This window comes from Thermobia domestica, chromosome 11 (genome assembly GCF_964235325.1).
Source record: "Thermobia domestica chromosome 11, izTheDome1.hap1.1, whole genome shotgun sequence".
Classification (NCBI taxonomy): Eukaryota; Metazoa; Arthropoda; class Insecta; order Zygentoma; family Lepismatidae; genus Thermobia; species Thermobia domestica.
In genome coordinates, this window is record NC_137464.1 from 33,698,995 (window position 1) to 33,718,063 (window position 19,069).

The 19,069-nt window shown below is 37.7% G+C and overlaps 1 protein-coding gene across 6 annotated transcripts in view; it reads right to left on the reverse strand.

The window, feature by feature from the left end:
* Positions 1–19,069, reverse strand: part of TTLL5 (Tubulin tyrosine ligase-like 5) — a 462,868-nt gene that overhangs the window by 25,396 nt on the left and 418,403 nt on the right. For all 6 annotated transcript variants that reach the window (XM_081730322.1, XM_081730323.1, XM_081730327.1 and 3 more), the window contains 2 exons: positions 9,184–9,397; positions 3,233–3,489 (listed from right to left, as the gene is read on the reverse strand). In XM_081730322.1, the coding sequence (XP_081586448.1) occupies positions 3,233–3,489; positions 9,184–9,397 (471 nt within the window). The remainder of the gene's footprint in view (positions 1–3,232; positions 3,490–9,183; positions 9,398–19,069) is intronic.

A 19,069-nucleotide genomic window follows, 5' to 3' on the forward strand; every position in this document is an offset into this window, starting at 1 on the left:
TGTTGGTAGTGTTCGTCGGATTTAGTGTTTCTCGCAAGATGACTGAACGAATTGAGCAAAGATACTGCATCAAATTCTGTCAAAGGCTGGGTGATTCTCAAAGCCAAACAATTCGTAAGATTCAGCAGGTGTTTGGAGAAGATGCGATGGGTGTAACACAAATTAAACAATGGTTCAACCGATTCAAAGATGGCCGCACATCAGTCGAGAGTGAGCAGCGTAGCTGCAGGCCCCAAACTGCTCGGAATGCAGCTGTTGTTGAGCGGGTGCGAAATTTGGTGATGGCAGATCGCAGTTTGACAGTGCGGGAGATTGCAGAAGATGTTGGAGTGAGTAAAGATTCTGCACATGCAATTTTGCGTGACGATTTGAACATGAAACGAGTGGCTGCTAAATGTGTACCCAAGTTGTTGTCTCAGGAACAAAAAGACACCCGTTTTGACGTTGCACAGGACCTTCTGGACACCACCAACACTGATCCTGGGTATCTGAATTCCGTGATAACTGGAGATGAGTCATGGGTGTACGGGTACGACCCAGAAACAAAACAACAATCGTCTCAATGGAAGCATCCCGATTCTCCAAGGCCGAAGAAAGCGCGGCAGGTGCGAAGCAAAATCAAGGTGTTGCTGACTGTTTTCTTCGATGCCCGTGGAATTGTGCATCACGAGTACGCACCGGAAGGACAAACAGTGACAAAGGAGTACTATCAAGATGTTCTCAGGCGACTCCGTGACGCAGTCCGGCGCAAAAGACCAGACATGTGGACAGCGAAGAACTGGCACGTCCATCATGACAACGCCCCAACACATTCATCCCAATTGATCCACACGTTCTTAGCCAAACATGGAATTACAACCGTTCGCCAACCTCCCTACTCTCCAGACCTGGCTCCTTGTGACTTCTGGTTGTTTCCAAAATTGAAGACGCCTCTGAAGGGATCCCGTTTTGAGAGTAGAGAAGACATAATGCGGAACACGACGACGGAGCTGAACAACATTCCAAAAGAAGACTTCCAGCGGTGTTTCCAGCAGTGGAAGGATCGGTGGGCTAAGTGTGTGGAAGCACAAGGGGCCTACTTTGAAGGGGATTAGGGTCCCAAATCTGTCAGGTATTCGCAACTATTTTTCTGGCCAAAGGTCGGATACTTTTTAGACAGCCCTCGTATAATAACACAAGATACGTAGTTATCTGTATAAACCATAAAATATATATAACATGCAGCAATGGAATTTACAGAGAAGAGTAACAACAACTTTGAAATTGATTATTAGTAAATCGAAGGCTTTGATGAACATGTATGTACTTACACTATGATTTATTGATGCGACATATTATATACGAACACACATATGCATATATATATGACTAAATGATTCTGTAAAATAATGAATTATGAAATGATGGAAGTTCAATGGAATAACGAAATTATTGAATTATGAATTTAATTTCCTTTACCGATCTCCTTATTTTACTTATTAATATGTATTACACGAACTCTAATTCTTGTATTCTACAAGCGCTCCGTTAGAGATAGATCTGTTTCACACAGCATAAAGAAAATCCATCGATCAGCAGTAGTTATCTTCTATATCAGTTCAGGTTACATTTGCAACAGAAAAAGATACGACATATGACTGTAGTAAAACAGCATGGCTTTGCATAATATCGAAATCTGAATTGTGATCAAACAACTAGAAATCGATATATTTGGAATCTTCTTGTTTAGATATTTATCTTTTGATACCTATTTCAGTTTTGAAATTTTTGGAAGCTTTACTTTCAAGAAAAGGTCGCGATATTCTCCACCGGAGTTCGGACTTCAGATTGGACCAAAAAGTTGACTATTCTAGTTCACCCTCAAACTCTTAATGATGACTACTTGCGGAGAAGAGGTAATCTTCAATTGAATACACATGAAAATAAGTGGGATATTTTTGTTTTTAACGTGAAACACTAGGTGGTACAATTCCAATGGCTACAAAACGGAAACAGTTCAAGAAAAAAGTACTGTGTGGTGTTCATTTGTAAGTGCGGTACAGCGTGCTTTAAGAAGAGAATACTGAAAAGGACTGCTAGGTCGCTACAGCATTCTGAAGTGGTATCGACAATTTAAAGAACAATGGCTGACTGATGTAAAAACACACGCTGCTGTGATAATCAGAAACAGGTAAATACCATAAAACGTATAGTTTGAACAGCTTGGACGAATGTCGTATGATGAGAAATTAGAAATGTACTATCCGGAAATGAAGACTGAGATTGGTGTTTCAGTCATCCCTTTTTCGTCTATTCCTGTGATGCCTAGCCAGTGGAGTTGTATGCCTTTGAGTTGCTGAAACGAGGACTTGCACGAAAAAATCCCATCACATTAGCGGGTCTCCAAAAAGCATGTCAAGCAATGTCGCCTACAATTCCATTTTCCGACCTTCATTATCCATTGATAACAGTGGATATTGAGTTGTAGAGTGATAAATCAAGGATTGTGGCTACTACATCGAGTATAACAGCTGGTGGAAAGGTCTGTTGTGAACAAGTACGACGTATGTGTGCAAAGTTTGGCCACCTTAGGAGTATCCCTCGTATATAGGGTATCTAGTTTAGTTTATTCTTCTCATAAATGACTGGACAAGAAACAATAATGACTTCGAAATGAAATTTAATTTAATTAATATTTCTCAGATGTAGTTACTTCTTTCTTCCTGCTTGTTCCTTCTTCCTTGCTGTCTGATGAAGTGTCAGCAAGAATGTTCAACACAGTTTGTGTTTTGCATCAGTAGTTTAATAATTGATGGTTGGTAATTAGTTTTCTACACCTACTTTGAAATTTCTGTTCCAATTCTAGTTTATTATTTTTCACTGTTTATATTATATCACTATTTATATCACACTTTTATTCATTTCGTGATACTGTACATAATACATTTTCATCCTCAGGTATCCCAGCCACCAGTAATTGAGGCATTACTCTGACTGATGGTTGATTTTGGAGTTTATCTTACCTTTTCCGCATCAAGGCTATGTAAGACTTAAACCTACAGCTTAACGTGGGATCTGTACCACATGAGCTCTCTCAAAGGGAAGCGAATTTGGGTCTCCCAGGTCAAAGGCATAAACTCAGCATATAGTCGCGAATGAGCTCCTCTCCACTGGAGAAAAACAAAAACCCTCGTTAACTAAGCTTTGCGCGAAGCATAACAACATGGTCCAATTAATCAAATATACCACTTACTTGACGTAGTCCGAGTGATATTTGTTAATGCTGTAATTACATAAATGCATGCAAGGATTCCATAGATGCTTCCCTGAAGAATCGTACTTGACTGTAGCAAACCGAACAAGACCTTCTTCGTACATGTAAATAATCAGCGGATCATAGGAAGTCACAGCCACATACAGGCGAAGATCACATTTATGACCATCAACTAACAATGGATTGTCTATGTATTTAGCTACAACAACAGTTTCTTCTAAAGGGACTTGGTCAGGCTGGAAGATAATAGACAGGAAGTAAATAAGTGAGCTAGTAAATGAAGTTTCCTTAATGCTACTAATTAAAATACAGTTTTTACGCAAATCTAACACACACCACAAATTTAAAACTTATCATCATCTTATATGATATATATATAAAGTTTGTTGGTGAATGTAATATACATCAATGGCACGATAAATTTATTTTATTCAGAAATAGAGTAGTACATAAATTATGAGAACAGCGTTTATAACGTTAAATACAGGGTTTGTATGATAAGTAATGAGACCAGGTCTGGAAACATTGTTTTATTGATCTGATCTGTACAGGGACTTAAAAGCTTTCGAAGTACTCTCCTCTTGCGTCGATGCACTTCTGCAATCGATGTTTCCACGCTGCAAACGCCCCCTGGAAGTCAGCAGCCGGCATGTCCTTTAGAAATGTGGTCACGGCTGCTTGGATGGCTGTGACGTCTGCAAAACGGGTTCCTTTCAAGCGTGGCTTCAGCTTCGGGAAGAGGAAGAAGTCGGCCGGGCTCACATCTGGGCTGTAGGGTGGTTGTGGAAGGACTTCCACCCCAATCCGGGTCAAAAAGGAGGTCACTAAGAAGGCGGTGTGGGCAGGGGCATTGTCGTGATGCAACTTCCACCGGCTAGCGATCGCCGGTCTTTTCCGCTTGACGCTCCTGTGCAGTCTCTCAAGGACTTGTTTGTAGAAGGCGGCGTTGACGGCTTGTCCTTGGGGTACAAACTCCTTGTGGACCACCCCCACATTGTCAAAAAAAACAATCAACATTGTTTTCACCTTTGACTTCGACATTCTGGCCTTCTTGGGGCGCGGGGACGCAGGAGTGTGCCACTCCGCGCTTTGACGTTTCGTTTCAGGGTCGTACTGGAACACCCACGACTCGTCACCTGTTATGACGTCATCTTCAAAGTTAGGGTCACTGTTCATGAGGTTCAACAGTTCCTGACAACAATCAACACGTCGTTGCTTTTGTTCGTCAGTCAACACTCGCGGCACCAGTTTCGCACAGATTTTTCTCATTCCCAATTGTTCCGTCACAATCTTGTGCACTGTTGTGTGGTTCATATCGAGTTCATCAGCAATCAATCTCAACGATAATCGACGGTCTGAGTTCAGGAGATCCCTCACTTTTGCCACAGTTTCGTCCGTAGTCACTGTTGTCGGGCGTCCAGCCCTCTCCAGATCCTCAACGCTTTCCCGGCCGTTCCGGAACGCACTGTGCCAACGAAACACCTGGGCTTTGGATAGGGCTTCCTCTTTGTAGGCCTCCGTGATGAGAGAAAGCGTCTGAGTAGCCGTTTTCCCCAGGCGAACGCAAAATTTGATCGCATAACGCTGTTCGATGGAACCCTCCATGTTTGTTGATTTTCCGCCGTGACAAGAATGTTCACAAGGGCTTTGTCCAAGGCTTGTCCGCGCTCCACTAAGGCTCGGAGCCAACTGACGCGCGGTGCGTTGCTTTGCTCGGACCCCCCCCTACATCCTCCATCACCGACAAACCCGCTCCAGCGACACGCGCGCCGCGGCGCGGCGAGTCTCATTACTTATCATACAGACCTTGTAAACATTTAAAATGAACAGTTATATATTGATGAACTACGGATTTAAGTTTTACTCGAGTCTAATGCTACTGATAATTTGACACTACATCTAGGCAAAGAAGGTATGCATTAGATTCGTGTAAATACGGTACTTATATTTATCACTTTCGACGTCAAAGATTGTACAAAGAATTATTTTATGTAAATACACTGTACAATCTATCTTAAATAATCCAGCAAGAGTTCCAGGCTTTGTAAACTTTTACTACTTCTATTTACTTTTGTTAGTTAACTTTATGCTCAAGTACAATTGTGAAGGTTAAAAATGCGAAGTTCATGTTGTCTCCACTATAGGAAAATAGGAGTAAAACTTTCAGTTAACCCTATCATCTGATTGGTTTATATCGATTGGCACCTTGCTAGTAAAGGACCTCGCAACACTATGAAAAATGGCTTAGGTAAGGTATTTATGTTTCTTGAAATTTTTAAAATATATTTTGTCAACATGAATGGTATTCAATTCAACCACACACAAGTTAACACACTCATTTATGTATTATTTTAGGATTTCCACATGATAATGATCCAAATATAGACTGTAAATAGGTTTCTGAATACCTTACAGGAAAATAATTCTTTCTAAAATTAATATAACGTAATTAATTAGAGAATGTTACAGAATATCCGATAATATATTTGGCGGAAAGGATTGCGGTAGTTTTTTCTTAACATTGTTCGTGAAAGATGAAATCTGGGAAATTTGGACACTGATTTCTATGAAAATGCTATAAAGCGTATATGTTGCTATTTCTATGTTCTCATATTGCCTCGCTGCTGCATGGAACACACTGAATTCTATATTGTACTCAAAATCACATAAAGAATGTACTTAGCCGTGTAAAGTAAACAATAAAATTATGAAATTTGGTGCCCCTTATGGCTTTTGATGATGATCTCGAAGATTGCAATATATATTAGTTTGTCAGTGCATTTCATGTGGCGGTACGCAATGGTAGGCAGTACTGGCAATATTTTTTCTGAAGTTTAGAAGATTTCCCTTATGTATTTTTATTTTATCTTAAATTCATTATTCAAGAAATTAATTTTTCAATTTAAGTCAACTGGAGCAACAGTATATCATACGTATTTCAATGGTTATACAAGTTTGCAACACCTACTAATTTCTTCCACTTGTAAAGATATTGGTGCTTGCTTTGGCAGCAACTGAAATTCTGCTTAAATTTAAGTGAAACAGTTAGCAATTTCCGTCAGTATGTTCAGCAAAATATTTGACTCAAATTGCAACATTTCATCTAAGTCACATCTGCTTGGGGTCCCTGGTTCGATTTCCGGCCAAGTAAGTTTGTGGTGGATAACATCGTGTCCGTGGTTTTTTTCGGGGTACTCTGTTTCCTCCCACTTTCTTATTCCCCTAATTCTTTCATCATCATTCACTTGCTTTAATCATTCTCCCTTAGCCTAAAGGGTATAATCGTAGGACGTTAAATTCGAAGATCTCATTTTCATTTTTGCTTGTTCAGACAAACTGTGCATTGATGTTCATCAGAATAGTAGGACTGCTTCTTACACAATTTAGCCATAGCAAATATACCGACTCATGGCTGCTCCGATGTCTCGTCACTCTGCGGTGGATACCAAAAGCAAGATACGATCTACGAGATGACGAATGTATGTCGAACGACATGTTAAAAGTGTCCAGTTGCTATAACAGTGAGTACTGAGATCTTTTCTATTAGAAAGAAAAGCACTGGTTTTAGTGAATTTGACTGAAACGCAAAGGTAAAAGTGCGGGGGAACGCGGGAGACGCCGTACCCCCACCTCAAAAATATGTACGACGTCCCCCAGTTCCTAAAAAAAATTACAATGGGCACAGATAGGCAGGGGGAACGGCATGGCGTCATGCCGCTACCTATCGTCCCCCCACCTTTCAGATCCACTTTTACCCCTGCTGAAACGTATTTTCGTAAGAATATTTGAAGAGCACTTAAGTCATATTTTTAAAATTTACAGGAAACGCCAAAAATTTCAATGACTAAGGCGGACTTTGCAAAAAAAAAAAAAGTCGTTTCTGAGCCATTACACCAGTGAGACTTGAGTGAGTTTTGCAGTTTATTCAAGATTAATATGTGCATCTCACCCACAATACCATAATAACATAAAAAGTTTAAAATTGAGAAAAACTGACTTAAGTGGTATTTGGAAAGGATCTCTTCAGTTCTTCATTAAATATTAGCTGCGTCCGCCTACTTTCCTGGGTAACTGTCATACCACATGAAAGCCTAACTAGAAATACTTAACGAAGATGATAGAGTAATGGAATTAAGTGTTATTCTCTTGTTCTGATGAATTCTCCAGCCATAGCCGTTTCAAAGATGTTTATCAGGTATTTAAAATGTAAGAAATAAAAAGAAAACACGGAAACGACAACCATGAACATTTCAATTATTGTGCCCCTGCGACGCTCAGTGTTATTTTTATTGGAATTCGATTAATACCCTGGTGATCAAAAAAATGGCAACCACTGGTGTATTATTACTTGGGTTACAATATTTTGGTGCACACTTTTTTCTTTTAGAATGAAAACGAGTTCTCCCGAAGTACTCAAGATGATGCTTTCACTTGGGAATAGAGATAACTTGTTACCTTTCTTATCCCTCTTGCCTTTATTCCTTTATCTGTCCCTAACTCTCTTTTCTCGTTTATTATTGCTACTTTTTTAAAAAATGTATTCTAAATTTCTCAGTAATCGTAGATTGAGTGTGGTGTTCCTCGTGCGACAATCTTGAAAAATAAAACTTTTTTTTTTTTCCTAGATCCAAACGATGGAGGTGGAATTTCCAATCCTCACCAACTTCTTCAGCCAGAGACTATTCATGATTTGCAGACAGAACTGTTTTGTATCTATGGTTACAAATATGTCACGGCCGTTTACCAAAGAAAAGATTGACGTTATCTACAGAAGAATCCGAATGTTATAGAATTTGCAATATCTACAGTTGCCATTTCGACTGAATACGAATTTCACCTAACTGGCCTCTGTGAATGTAGAAAGAAGCTTTAGAATATACACAGTTTTATTTCCAAAGAGAAATACGCTTACATTTAACAAGTTAGAGATTCTTAATGTTGTAAAGTACGGCAAGCTTTATGAATGTCTTTCCTAATCTAGATATGTAGTTAATTCAATATAATATTGTAAAGAGATACGTAGTTTACGATAAGCTGTTGTCAAAATAACTGAGGAAAATAGCAATTTTTAAAACCCTTTTATCGTCTTATTTTGTCATCTTTTCCCTTCCGATTGCCTATGAAATCTTACCCATGTAAATATACACTAAAAATTATGAACATTCAAAAGTTTTGTTTAATATAGCCACAAGCTCACTGATACTTTAACATTATATATACAGTAGATAGATAGTCTGTCTTTATTTAAATATATACTGCATTACTAGTATCTTCAAGTCTCTCTAGCAATATTTGAAGGTCTGGTGCAGCATTTGGAGAAATGAGATGCACATTTATTCCTTTTACTGATCAAGCTAAATTCTACACTTTTCTTACAAAGACTGATGTTTGTATTTGGTAAAAAAAGCATCTCCTTATCTTATGTCCTATTTCTAATTCAAAATGCGAATACAGAAACAAACGAACATCAAATAAATATCAGAAAATATTTCAAAGAACTTTATGAAATAAAATAATAATAATAATAATACCTACATGGCTATACATTGGTAACAATTTCCATTAGAGAATCATAATTTAGGCGTATGATTTTAGTTACTAAAAATATCTATAGTTTTATGATGAAATACATAAGTTAAGTAAAACAGACCACTACTTAAATCCTCTGAGTAGTTAACCATATGTACTACTAGAATCTGTCACACCTTTGAAGGGATAAACTGTATTTTTCATTATTAAAATATTACTGTTTATGTAATATCCTATGATATTTCATTATTTTCTTTTCATACCGATTAATTCTTTATTTACAAACTGGCACGATATTTGTATAATTTTTATAGCATTTCATATTAATCTTATAACTTCAACAAAGAACAAATCAATTTAAGTAACAGACAAAAAGTGAGAAATAAAAAAAAAATACTTACATTATTAATAATAAAAATCCCTCTTCCACGTGACGAAGCAACCGGCTTCACTATCCACGGGCCTCTCATGCGATAATGGGTGGAACAGAATTCTCGGAACTCATGAGGCATTATAAATGTTTGAGGGATGAAGTCGAAATGCTTCGCTCCTTTAGCATGCTGCATTTTCTCTATATTCTTGTACAATCTATCCTTTCGTGTGAGTTCATAAGACCTGAGAAACGGAAGTTAATTAATTATGTTTAAAATATTTATTTTTATGTTAAGGTTTTTAAACCAAAATTTATAGCGTAATTTGTATATTTAAATGCATTATGTATGTATATAGTTATAGTACATGCTTTGTTAACAATGACCACATTTGCAGTTGAAATATTTTAAAACCTAATATTAAGGATTGTCGTCTAGAAGAAGAAATTCCGATACAATTAAGTCGGTAACTGTAGTACAATGCCAAACCAAAACTGAACATCCATCGCTATTGCAGAAGCACAATAACTTGTTTCCTAACAACAATTGCAATAAACAACGGTTATTACTCTTCATTTTGAAATATCCTTATAAATTTACAGTAAACTATCTACCACCGAAGTACAAAGAGTCACGGCCGACAAGAAGGAACGTGGTCAAGAGTGGGGAGAGTGGTGTCTCCCTTTTTTACTTTCAAATAATGATTGGAAAGGAGAAAGTACGGTGAACGTAAAAGAAGTTCAATTCGAAATTTCACTGGATTTACACGTGGCCCTCTACAGCTTAAACTCTTCAAGCTCAGGCCCGAGTAACGATGTTTGACTTGTTCTCATTGTCCCCGTCTAATTATAGCAATCACATCCACCAAGCTACAAGAAGATAAAATATGCTTTATTGTCGTTGAAAGTATCATTGTTCAAAGATAATAGAGCAGACTAATTTTAATTCGAGATCCAAGGAACGTGAAAAAACTTCGAACCATCCAAAATTCGAAATACATAAAAATTAAGCGAACAAAAATACTGTACATGAAAAAGATAATTAATATGCAGTAGACTTTACCTTTAAGTCAGTACGTTAATTACGTGATTCAATACTACAAAGAAACAAACCACTTTTATTCAGTGGTGTCACTCAAATCATTCAGTAACTTGACTTAATATTACTACTATACAGTGGCGGCGATTGGACTTTAAAAGTGGGGGGGGGCAAGACATGATCTGAATATTTGTGTATCTGTCTTAGTTTCCCTGGTTGTTTCTAACACTTTGTTTGCCGAAAGGTTGTATAACTAATAGGATACTATATTTTTCAGTTAAAATACCGTATATCGTATTTCATATTTTATTAAGTAAATTGACAAGAGCAACAGAAGTAGGTAATAGCTTTTTTGTACTCTTAAACAACGAAGTATAAGAAGAAATTTGATTCCTTGTTCATGAATATCTTAAAATTCTCTTTGGAAAATTCTGTGATCAGATTATTTAAGAGGGAGAAGGAGTGCGCCACAGCGGCCGGAAGATTGGTGTTCAATTTAACATGGGATCTCAACCATTTTTTAGGCAAATCATGGTTTCATTTCGTTCTTTCGCAAAAATGTCTCAATAGCTCACTCAATATGATGCATCTCATTTTAAAGGTGCAATTTGAACGCTGTGCGTGATATTTTCTTCTTATAAATACAGATAATTATAATCCAAATTCCCATAAGAAAATGATCAAAATTAGAGGGAAAAGTCTTCTGTTTTTTTACAGTAAGGAAAAGAGCTAAAAACTTCGGACTTTTTTGAGAATGGAGTACTATCTTTGTATTTGTGCGCTACTGTACTATTTTTTCGCTGTTTCCAATGACATTCATTACACAATCGATGAGAAATTATATCCTTCATTATTGAATCTACAGAAATCAGAAATCAGATTTTTTCGTGTTCACGTACTTGGCCGTCTAACTGCTAGATGGCACTATAGTCATTCCTCATCCCACTTTCCTTCTCAGCGGGAGCCAGTCCTTTTGAAAACCTACTTTGAACTTCTTAAGAGGGGCGGGAGGAAGGAAGTCGTTGTGAAGAATGGGAACTTCAAACTTGAGGGATGTCAAAATTTATGAACTCTTTAGTTGATGGTTTCTGTTTCAGCAGTACAGTGTATTTGTAGATGGTTTCTATGAGAAGAAGTAATTTGTGTTGGTAGCGATAAAGTCAACCTTTCGACAGAGATTTGTGAAGGAGAAGCTGAACCAAAGTCTTCGTTTATCTATTCCAAGAAAGAAATGAAAACTTCCTGCAGGACTGAGAATATACATACAAGAGAAAAAATAAAAATGAAATGAAATTGTTGAGTTTTACGTCCCACGGTTATGCCGGTTAGGCTAAAGGAGACGGTGATGATGAGTAATGAATGAAATGGTGAAATGAAGAAAGTGGGAGGAAACGGGAGAGCCCCGAGAAAACCCACGCACACGGTGTTTGTCCACCACAAAGTTCACTTGGCGGGAGCAGGGTTTGAACCCGAGACCCCTTGCACCAGAGGTGAACGCTCTACCTCTGAGCCACCGCGGCCCTACAGAAAAAATAAAATACATTATTATAATCTTATTATAATAATCGAGTAGATTAATCCCCGAAATATTCTTTGTTTACCTGTCAAAAAATCAAGAATAATATAAAGCTCTTTCATCAGCTTCCATCGTACAACATACTAAACACAAACATTATATATATATAGTGGCGGATCCAGGATATGATCAAGGGAGGAGCTAAAGCATAGTTTGTCTCTTTATCCAGAGTAAACAGGATTGAAGCCCATTTTATCCAGTGTATACCTGAACGTCAAGGGGGGGGGGGCTATAGCCTCTATAGCCACCTTTGGATCCGCGCCTGTATGTGTATACTGTTTACAGTGCCGGATTTACGTATAAGCTAAACAATCTATAGCTTAGGGTCCTGCTCTCTTGGGGCCCAAAAGTCTAAAGAAAAACTGGATATACATTTCTAAAATATAAGAAAATTAAAAAATAAAATAAAATGTATATATACGTAGCAACAATGCTTCCTGCTGTGTAGCCTACGTTCATGTAATTAATGGGGCTCCCTCTGCTAGTCTGCTTCCTGAATTATCTCTAGTTTGTTCATTTCTGTATGTAGGGTGCCTATGTTCATCTGGACACATAAAGGACCCCATTACCTTAAACAGCTTGGGGCCCCACGAAACCTAAATCCGACTCTGACTATCTATTTATGCATGTTTGCTCCCTCTCTTTTCGAAGCAGTGTTTCTTTGATATTGCTTCAGATTCCGGCAGGTTTTACCAAGGAGGGAAGAGTCCTTATTCATTCCAGGCATTCAAACTAGGGACTGGACTATTTGCTTCCAACATTCTATCTCCCATGTATCCCGGTCTGAATCAATTGCCTAAAGCCCATAAAACATTCAAATTCAAATGTAAATGTTGTTCATCAGTGTCGACACCGAAATATTTCTCAATCAATGGTAGGGGTGTTTGGTATCCTCAATCTGTCTCCCTCTTATTAGCGGAGAAATACTCTATATTCGGTAGTAATTTTTATTTTTATTTTTTTAAAAAGTGCTGTTTAATGTATCGCATAGGAAACTAAATTTTAATATACCCTAGTAGTATAGAAACGCACCATACGGTACCTTACAAAATAAACATCCTATGCCAAGGATGCAAACATTAACAATAATAATAGAAAAACATACTAATAAACATTTTAAAGACATTCTTTCATTAATCAAGTCGCACTTAAAAGTAGAAAACAATTTTGGTTATGCATGACTTAAAAAAAAAAAAAAAAAAAAAAATGGGATGCTCTCTAATATAGGCTTACATACAGTTACTTTATAAATTCTTAAAATGACGCGCCCCATTCTTTTTATTTAGGCTTGCATAAATAAGATTATTTTTAACTTTTTAGTGCGAATTGATTAACAAAAGAATGTCTTTAAAAGGTGTTTTATCATTTTTTTTATTCGTTGGACACATTTTCCAAATCCTAAAGTGATATGCAACCAGGGAAATAAGGGCTGGTTAAAGGCTAGTATTTATTTTAGGATAAAATAGTTGAAAATAAAAACATATTAAAATTAGCTTTTAAAATAAATAGATATATTGCAAAGTATGAAAGTAAAAATGAAATATTGTATTGTCGCCGGACTTACGTCACTCTGTGACAGTTCTTAGTTCTATGACGTCAGGAAATAAGTTCAATGTATACGAACACTTATTCAATGTTTGAAACAAACACCTGTTACGTCCTTGTACACTCATCTCCAAAATGATTGTCGCATATCTATAACTGTCTTCATGTAAGAATATAATGTAATACTGAATTTGCTGGGTACTTTTAATAATGATACTATGTGTATAATCGGGAAATGTATATATGGTAAATTTTATAGGAAAATATTTATAAATACGAAAATTAGAATGAGTAAATCATAATGTTGCTAAATGGACACGAAAGTTTTATTTTCGTTTTATTGTTCTTATTTACTCCTCTTTTGACATGAAACTTGCATACATGTCTCTGCCGATTGTACACATACTAACATTATAGGAAATACCGGGTGAATTCGTTATCAAATTATATTCCTACAACAACATATTTATAGACATGCGACAATAATTTTGGACATGAGTGTACCTTCCTGAAGAAGGTGACATATCTTTTAATTCTATTGTTAATGAAGTGGTCTATTTCCCCAAATAAAAACCAATACCAAGCAGAGCATATGCTCCCTCCTGTCCTTCTAAGCCGGTACCCAAGGCTAAATGTAACATCGCGTCCCTTTCCTGTTGTAATAGGAAAAATTCAGGATGGTCAGCTACTGGTATCGATCTCAGGACCATTCGAATGTGAAGGCGAGACAGAGGGTAAATCTGGTGTTCATATTTTGAAAAGAAAATAAAGAAATGGATTCCACTAAAAAAGAGTCACATTGCCAATACATTTCAGATCTATGTCTGGGTTTTCTGCCTTTCAATTCCAAGTTTTTTTTTTTTTTTTTTTTAACCACGAAGGCCCAAAATAAATTAGAATATCGACTCTCCTTTTTTTTTTTTTTTTTTTTTTTTTTTTTTTTTAATATTTGCATGGTTCTTCATTTTATATCAGACTCTTCCTGCACTATTCCCGCGTTATTTACCATAGGTAGAATCCTTTGAGAAAGAGACAGACGACAAGTGCTTTAGTTCTCTATGGTATGTTTGTGACCGTTGTAGATATTTGAGTGGCTGACGGCTGATATCATGTTGGTCCCTCTTACAATGTCTCTGTATTTATTTTTTCTTCAGTTCTGTTTCTCTTTTAGCCAAAAGAAAGGAATTTCACTCCTCTGTCCCATTTACATCCGTAACCACCCCCCACCTGCGCTGTCCAACTTTGACCACATGTAGGGGTAAACGAAGGAAAAGGAGAGGTGCCATTTGCTTTGACGGCATTTCAGCAACAACCCCATCTGTTGCCAAAATAAAGAAACACTTTGCACTGCGATATCTTCGATTTCTCAAGGTCACTTGACTCCTTCCGACTCTTAATAACAAATTTTCAAAACAAATAAATAGAAAGGATAATATTAATCATAGTAATGAATAATGAGGCTTGTTTTGTAGAAGTTACATTGAAACTGGAAATTAATGAACGTCTTAATTTTTAATTCCACATGCCATTAAATGTATGTTATTACTCTCAGAAAATGAAAGACAGTAAATGCTACAACCATATGCTACATTTAAAGAAATATTTACAAGGGCGGGGTGAAAAGTTCTCGACCTGACCCAAAGATGGCTCTCCAATCAGCAAAATTTTATTGTTCTTGCCTTGGGGCGCTTTTCAACTGTTCGTATAACAAATGTCAACTTGTTCTCTCAAGTAGTTTGTGTGCAGGCATTGTTGCAGTTAGACATTTTGCGTGTTAGTTGTGAAAATGGATAAACTTGAACATCGTGCGGTAATCAAATTTCTCGTTTTGGATGGATTAACCCCTACGGAAATTCATCCGAAGTTGACAAAAGTTTACGGGGACTCTGCTCCTTCCATGTCAACCGTTAAAAAGTGGGCAGCTGAATGTAAACGTGGTCGCACATCCCTCGAAGATGATCCACGTGATGGAAGGCTGAAAACCGCAACCACACCGGAAACAATCGAAAAGTGCATGATATCGTGTTGGGCGAGTGAAGATGAGTGAGATAACCGAGTGTGGGGATATCGCAGGAATGGGTGCGAAACATCTTGCACAAAGTACTAGGGATGCGAAAGTTCTGCGCAAGATGGGTGCCGCATTTCCTGATTGCCGATCAAAAGCAAATGCGAAAACGATTTTCGCAGCAATCTTTGGACCGATTCAAAAGGGATCCGACCGATTTTGTGCGGCGATTTGTGACAATGGATGAGACATGGGTTCACCACTACACACCAGAAATGAAACAGCAGCCCAAGCAGGTAGGTGCAGCGCCGAAGAAAGCGAAGACGATCGTATCGGCCGGAAAGATCATGACCAGTGTGTTTTGGGATTCCAAAGAGATCCTGTTGATTGATTACCTTGTAAAAGGGAGAACAATTACAGGCGAATATTACTCCAACCTTCCTGACCAGCTGGATGCCAAAATTCGCGAGAAGAGGCTTGGCTTGAAGATCATCTTTCACCAGGACAGCGCACCTGTGCACAAAGGTGCATTGGCGATGGGAAAACTGCGGGATTTGGGGTACGATTTAGTCGGCCATCCCCTATATTCTCCTGATCTGGCACCATCAGACTTCTATCCGTTCCCAAACTTAAAGAAATATCTTTCTGGGAAGCGCTCCACATCGAATGAAGAAGCTGAGAGGGTCGTGGATGACTATTTTCACAACCTTCCAGACTCACTTCCGGGAAGGAATACTGATGTTGGAGAAACCAAATATAGTGAAGTTAGGAGAGATTATGTCGAAAAATAAAATCATTTTTAACTGAAATTCGCAGTCTTTCATTGTCAGGCCGAGAACATTTCTCCCCGCCCTCATACTTTTGTAGCTTCCCGAAACATGTTCGTTAACATTAGGTGAAGTTTTTACTTTTTTGGACCACATCAGAACACAATGCTTAGAATCACTCCATACTCTAGTTATACAAAATAATCTATAAACCTAGAATTATGTTGAATTTACTAAATTTAATTGTATATACACCCGTACACCCCTAAACACACCACTTGACTCTTATATTACACTGCAAAACAATGGAAAAGCTAGAAGTTGTTTCATGTTACTCTCTTTTTAATCAGTATTCGTTACTATTACAAAGAAAAGACACTTTAGGAACTGTCAATTTTATGCAGTTAAAGAATAACGTATGAAAACCTTTTTTCTTTCTTTTTTCTTTTCTTTTCTTTTTTTTTTTTTTTTCTTCGAAATGTTCTCTCAGTTAGTTTCAAAGCGGCTGACTAACATATCGAGCCCTTGTAAGAAGAAGTGAAAGTATGCTGGAATTGTTGTGCTCAAATAGGTTTTTTTTTTTTTTTTGTTTGTTTGTTTGTTATTTTCGGTGGCAATTAAAACCCGATTCCTGTAGCTTTCTTAACTCCACAGGAAGACAACCAATACATACTCACGCAACGGCAAATATATGGCACCATTTCTTCTGTGAACCAGTAATGCATACAAAAACTTTACATTTCCAAATGTAACTATATACCTTAATGGGCTACTTCAAAAAAGTGAGGGGGCAACTGCCCCCCTTTGCCTCCCCTAATCGCCGCCCATGCTACTATATATGACCATATTGTCATTATCATTTATTCCACTGATACTAACTAGTAATAGTGACTCGGATTAAGTTTTATAGCATCTTTCAAAAATGGTGCTCGAGAATTATTTTCGTCTTTTAAAAACCGGTTCTAGATAACCGTCTGAATAACACCAATGCATCTACTCAGTTAACCTGCACAAAATTAAGCCACACATTCCATGGAAAATACACTTACATACACTCCCACATAATGTATACTGAATTAACATAAAATCACTTAAGGGATAGGAGAAGAAGACATTTTTATATCTGTTCTCATTTAAAGAAGTTCGTAATCTTCGGTTGTTTTGATTTGGTCCTTTCTTACTCAGTCAATAAAATCTTAAATAGCATTTATTGCGAGAAATACGTCTTTAATAACAACTGGTTGACATTCAATAAATCATCTTAAATTTTCAACCATTTCGGGCATATCAGATGAGTTTTTACAAAGTTCTTTCTTTTACTTCATCGCTTATCTCGTCTTCAAGTTCTTTATCATCGTCACGGGCTGCTTGTATTTTTGTGTCATTCTTTCCTACGGCTGTGTCTGCAATCTGTCTGACACTAAAAACTCTTATACTGTATTGTTTCGAATTATTTGAACAGGAGATTCAAAATTATGATTTACCCACGATTTTTACCATATATATATATATATATATATATATATATATATATATATAACTAACTCTATGGCCTATGGGACCCGGAGGTTCAGTGCCGCGTTCACAAAAGCTCTCCACTGACTTCTATCCTTAGCTAATTGGATCCAGTTTCTACTTTGTACTCCTATCTCTGCGAGATCCATCTTAATATTATCCTCCCATCTGCGCCTAGGTCTTCCTAATGGTCGTTTTCCTATGGGTCTACCAGTCAAGACTTTGAAAGCGTTTCTACTTTCTTCCATTCTAGCTACATGACCTGCCCACCTAAGCCTCCTAGACTTGACGACCCTAACAATGTTGGGTAAACCGTATAAACTATGTAGTTCCTCGTTATGAAGCTTCCGCCATTCCCCATTCTCGTTCCTCTTGGGTCCGAATATTCTTCTCAGGATCCTGTTCTCAAATACTTTCAGTCTATGTTCTTCCCTCAGAGTAAGCGACCATGTTTCGCAACCATACAGAACAACAGGCATGATTATCGTTTTATATATTTTAAGCTTCAAATTCCTCGACAGAATTCGCGACGACAAGAGATTTTGAACCGAATAGTAACACGAATTCCCTGCTTTTAGTCGACATTTAATTTCTTCGTGAATATGATTTTCGTCTGTTAATATTGATCCTAAATATTTGAAAGTATCCACTTTATCAAAAGTATTATTTAATATTTTAACGCATCCACAATTTGTCGTATTACGGTCCCGACGCACTTCCATGTATTTAGTTTTCTCTGCATTTACTTGTAAACCCATGTCCCTGCAAGCGTTTAATAAGATCTCTGCATTTATTTCTACTGTTCTCCTATCATCCCCTATTAAATTTACATCATCAGCATATGCCATAACCTGGTGAATGCCGTTCAACTCTAGGCCCTGGTTGGTCTAGGAATTAATTCGTGCGGTTGGACAAGAGATGGCGCAACGAACGGAGCGTCCCACAGTTCCGTGTATCCACACATGTGTTGCAAACCCCTGTCATCGCGTATCGTTCGTAGTATAGGGCAGTGGATTAAAGCGTCAACAACACCAGTTTCTAGTTAAGTGAATATGGCGCAATTTGTGCCTGATAAAGTGTTTTTGCGGGGTGTCCTGCTGCATTACTTTTACATGCAGAAAAGTGCGACTGAAAGTCATCGTATTTTGGTGGAAGTGTATGGTGACCATGCTCTAGCTGAGCGAACGTGTCAGAAGTGGTTTGCACGGTTTAGAAGTGGTGATTTCGGCTTGGCAGACCAAGAGCGAGCTGGACAGCCAAAAAAATTTCAAGACGAAGAATTGACAGCATTGCTCGAGCAGGATTCGTGTCAAACGCAGGAACAACTTGCAGCAGCATTAGACGTTGATCAAACAACAGTCTCCAAACGCTTGAAAGCCATGGGAATGATTCAAAAGATGTCACATTGGGTTCCACATGAATTGAAAGACAGAGACGTTGAAAGACGAAAAACCATTTGCGAATTGCTGC